Source organism: Eimeria mitis, genomic scaffold (genome assembly GCF_000499745.2).
Source record: "Eimeria mitis Houghton genomic scaffold, Emh_scaff927, whole genome shotgun sequence".
Classification (NCBI taxonomy): Eukaryota; Apicomplexa; class Conoidasida; order Eucoccidiorida; family Eimeriidae; genus Eimeria; species Eimeria mitis.
In genome coordinates, this window is record NW_013576830.1 from 6,329 (window position 1) to 7,520 (window position 1,192).

The 1,192-nt window shown below is 35.7% G+C and overlaps 1 protein-coding gene across 1 annotated transcript; it reads right to left on the bottom strand.

Moving 5' to 3' along the window:
* Positions 1-749: 749 nt before the first annotated feature.
* EMH_0025500 (uncharacterized protein) lies at positions 750-995 on the bottom strand (the record flags this gene model as incomplete). The annotated part of the gene is made up of 1 exon (XM_013502452.1): positions 750-995. One exon carries the CDS (start codon positions 993-995, stop codon positions 750-752), a length of 246 nt encoding a protein of 81 aa, XP_013357906.1.
* Positions 996-1,192: the final 197 nt, after the last annotated feature.

The window sequence follows — 1,192 nt, forward strand, 5'->3', positions numbered from 1 at the left end:
TCCTTTTGTTTTTTCCTTTTTATTTACTTTTTTATTTTTTTTATTTTTATTTTTTTATTTTTATTTATTTATTTTAGTTTTGTGCATCAACGCAAACATCTTCGATTGCCCGCTGAGCTGCCTTTAAATAACGCAGAAACTCCAGCTCGTTGCTGCTTCTGCTGCTGCTGCTGCTGCTGCTGTTGCTGCTGCTGCTGCTGCTGCTGCTATTGTCGAAGCAGCTGCTGCTGCTGCGGTTGTTGCTGCTGCTGCTGTTGCTGTTACTGCTGCTCGTGTCGTTACTGATACAGCCGTTGTTGCTCCAGCTGCTGCTGTTGCTGCTGCTGCTGCTGCTGTTGCTGCTGCTGCTGTTGCTGCTGCTGCTGCTGCTGCTGCTGAAGGCATCGACGGCTTTGTCTAGAAGTCGAATTATTTTGTTTGCCCCTGAAAATGTTTTTTTAATAAGAAACAGAAAAATAAAAAAATAAATTAAATAAATAAAATAAACGAATAAATAAACAACCAAACAAATAAATAAATAAATATATTTATCTGAATTCATTAAAAAAAATAAACAACCAAATAAATAAACAAATATATTTATATATTTATTATTAAAAAAATAAAAATAAATAAAAAAATAAATAAATTTATTTAAATGAATTAAAATAAATTTAATTTACATTTTGTAATTTCTACAGCCTCAATAGAATCCGCGGGGGGCAGCAGGGTCCCCTCAGCTTCCCTGACAAAAATTTTTGTTTCTTTTATTATAAAAGGCGGCAGCAGCTTTGCTGCTGCTGCAACTCCATATGCTTTTTCTCCTGCTGCTCCTGCTGCTGCTGCTGCTGCTGCTGCTGCTGCTGGGGGTGTTGCTGCTGCTGCGGGGGTTGCTGCTGGTTCTGCTTCTTCTTGGGATGATGATAATGATTGTGGTGATAGTGCTGTTGCTGCTGCTGCTGCTGCTGTTCCTGCTGCTGCTGCTGCTGCAGCAAAGACAGAAGGGAGGTGTACATACAGCTCAGAGACAGAAAAGAAATAAAAATTAAAAAAAAAATATATAAAAAAGAAAACACAGAAAAGAAAAATTATATTAAGTTAAACAGAAATATATAAACAAAATAAAATAAAGAAGACGAGAGAAAGAAAACAAGAAAACAAATTAAAAAAAAGAAAACAACAAAAACCGAATAAAAAAAAAAAAAAAGAAAAC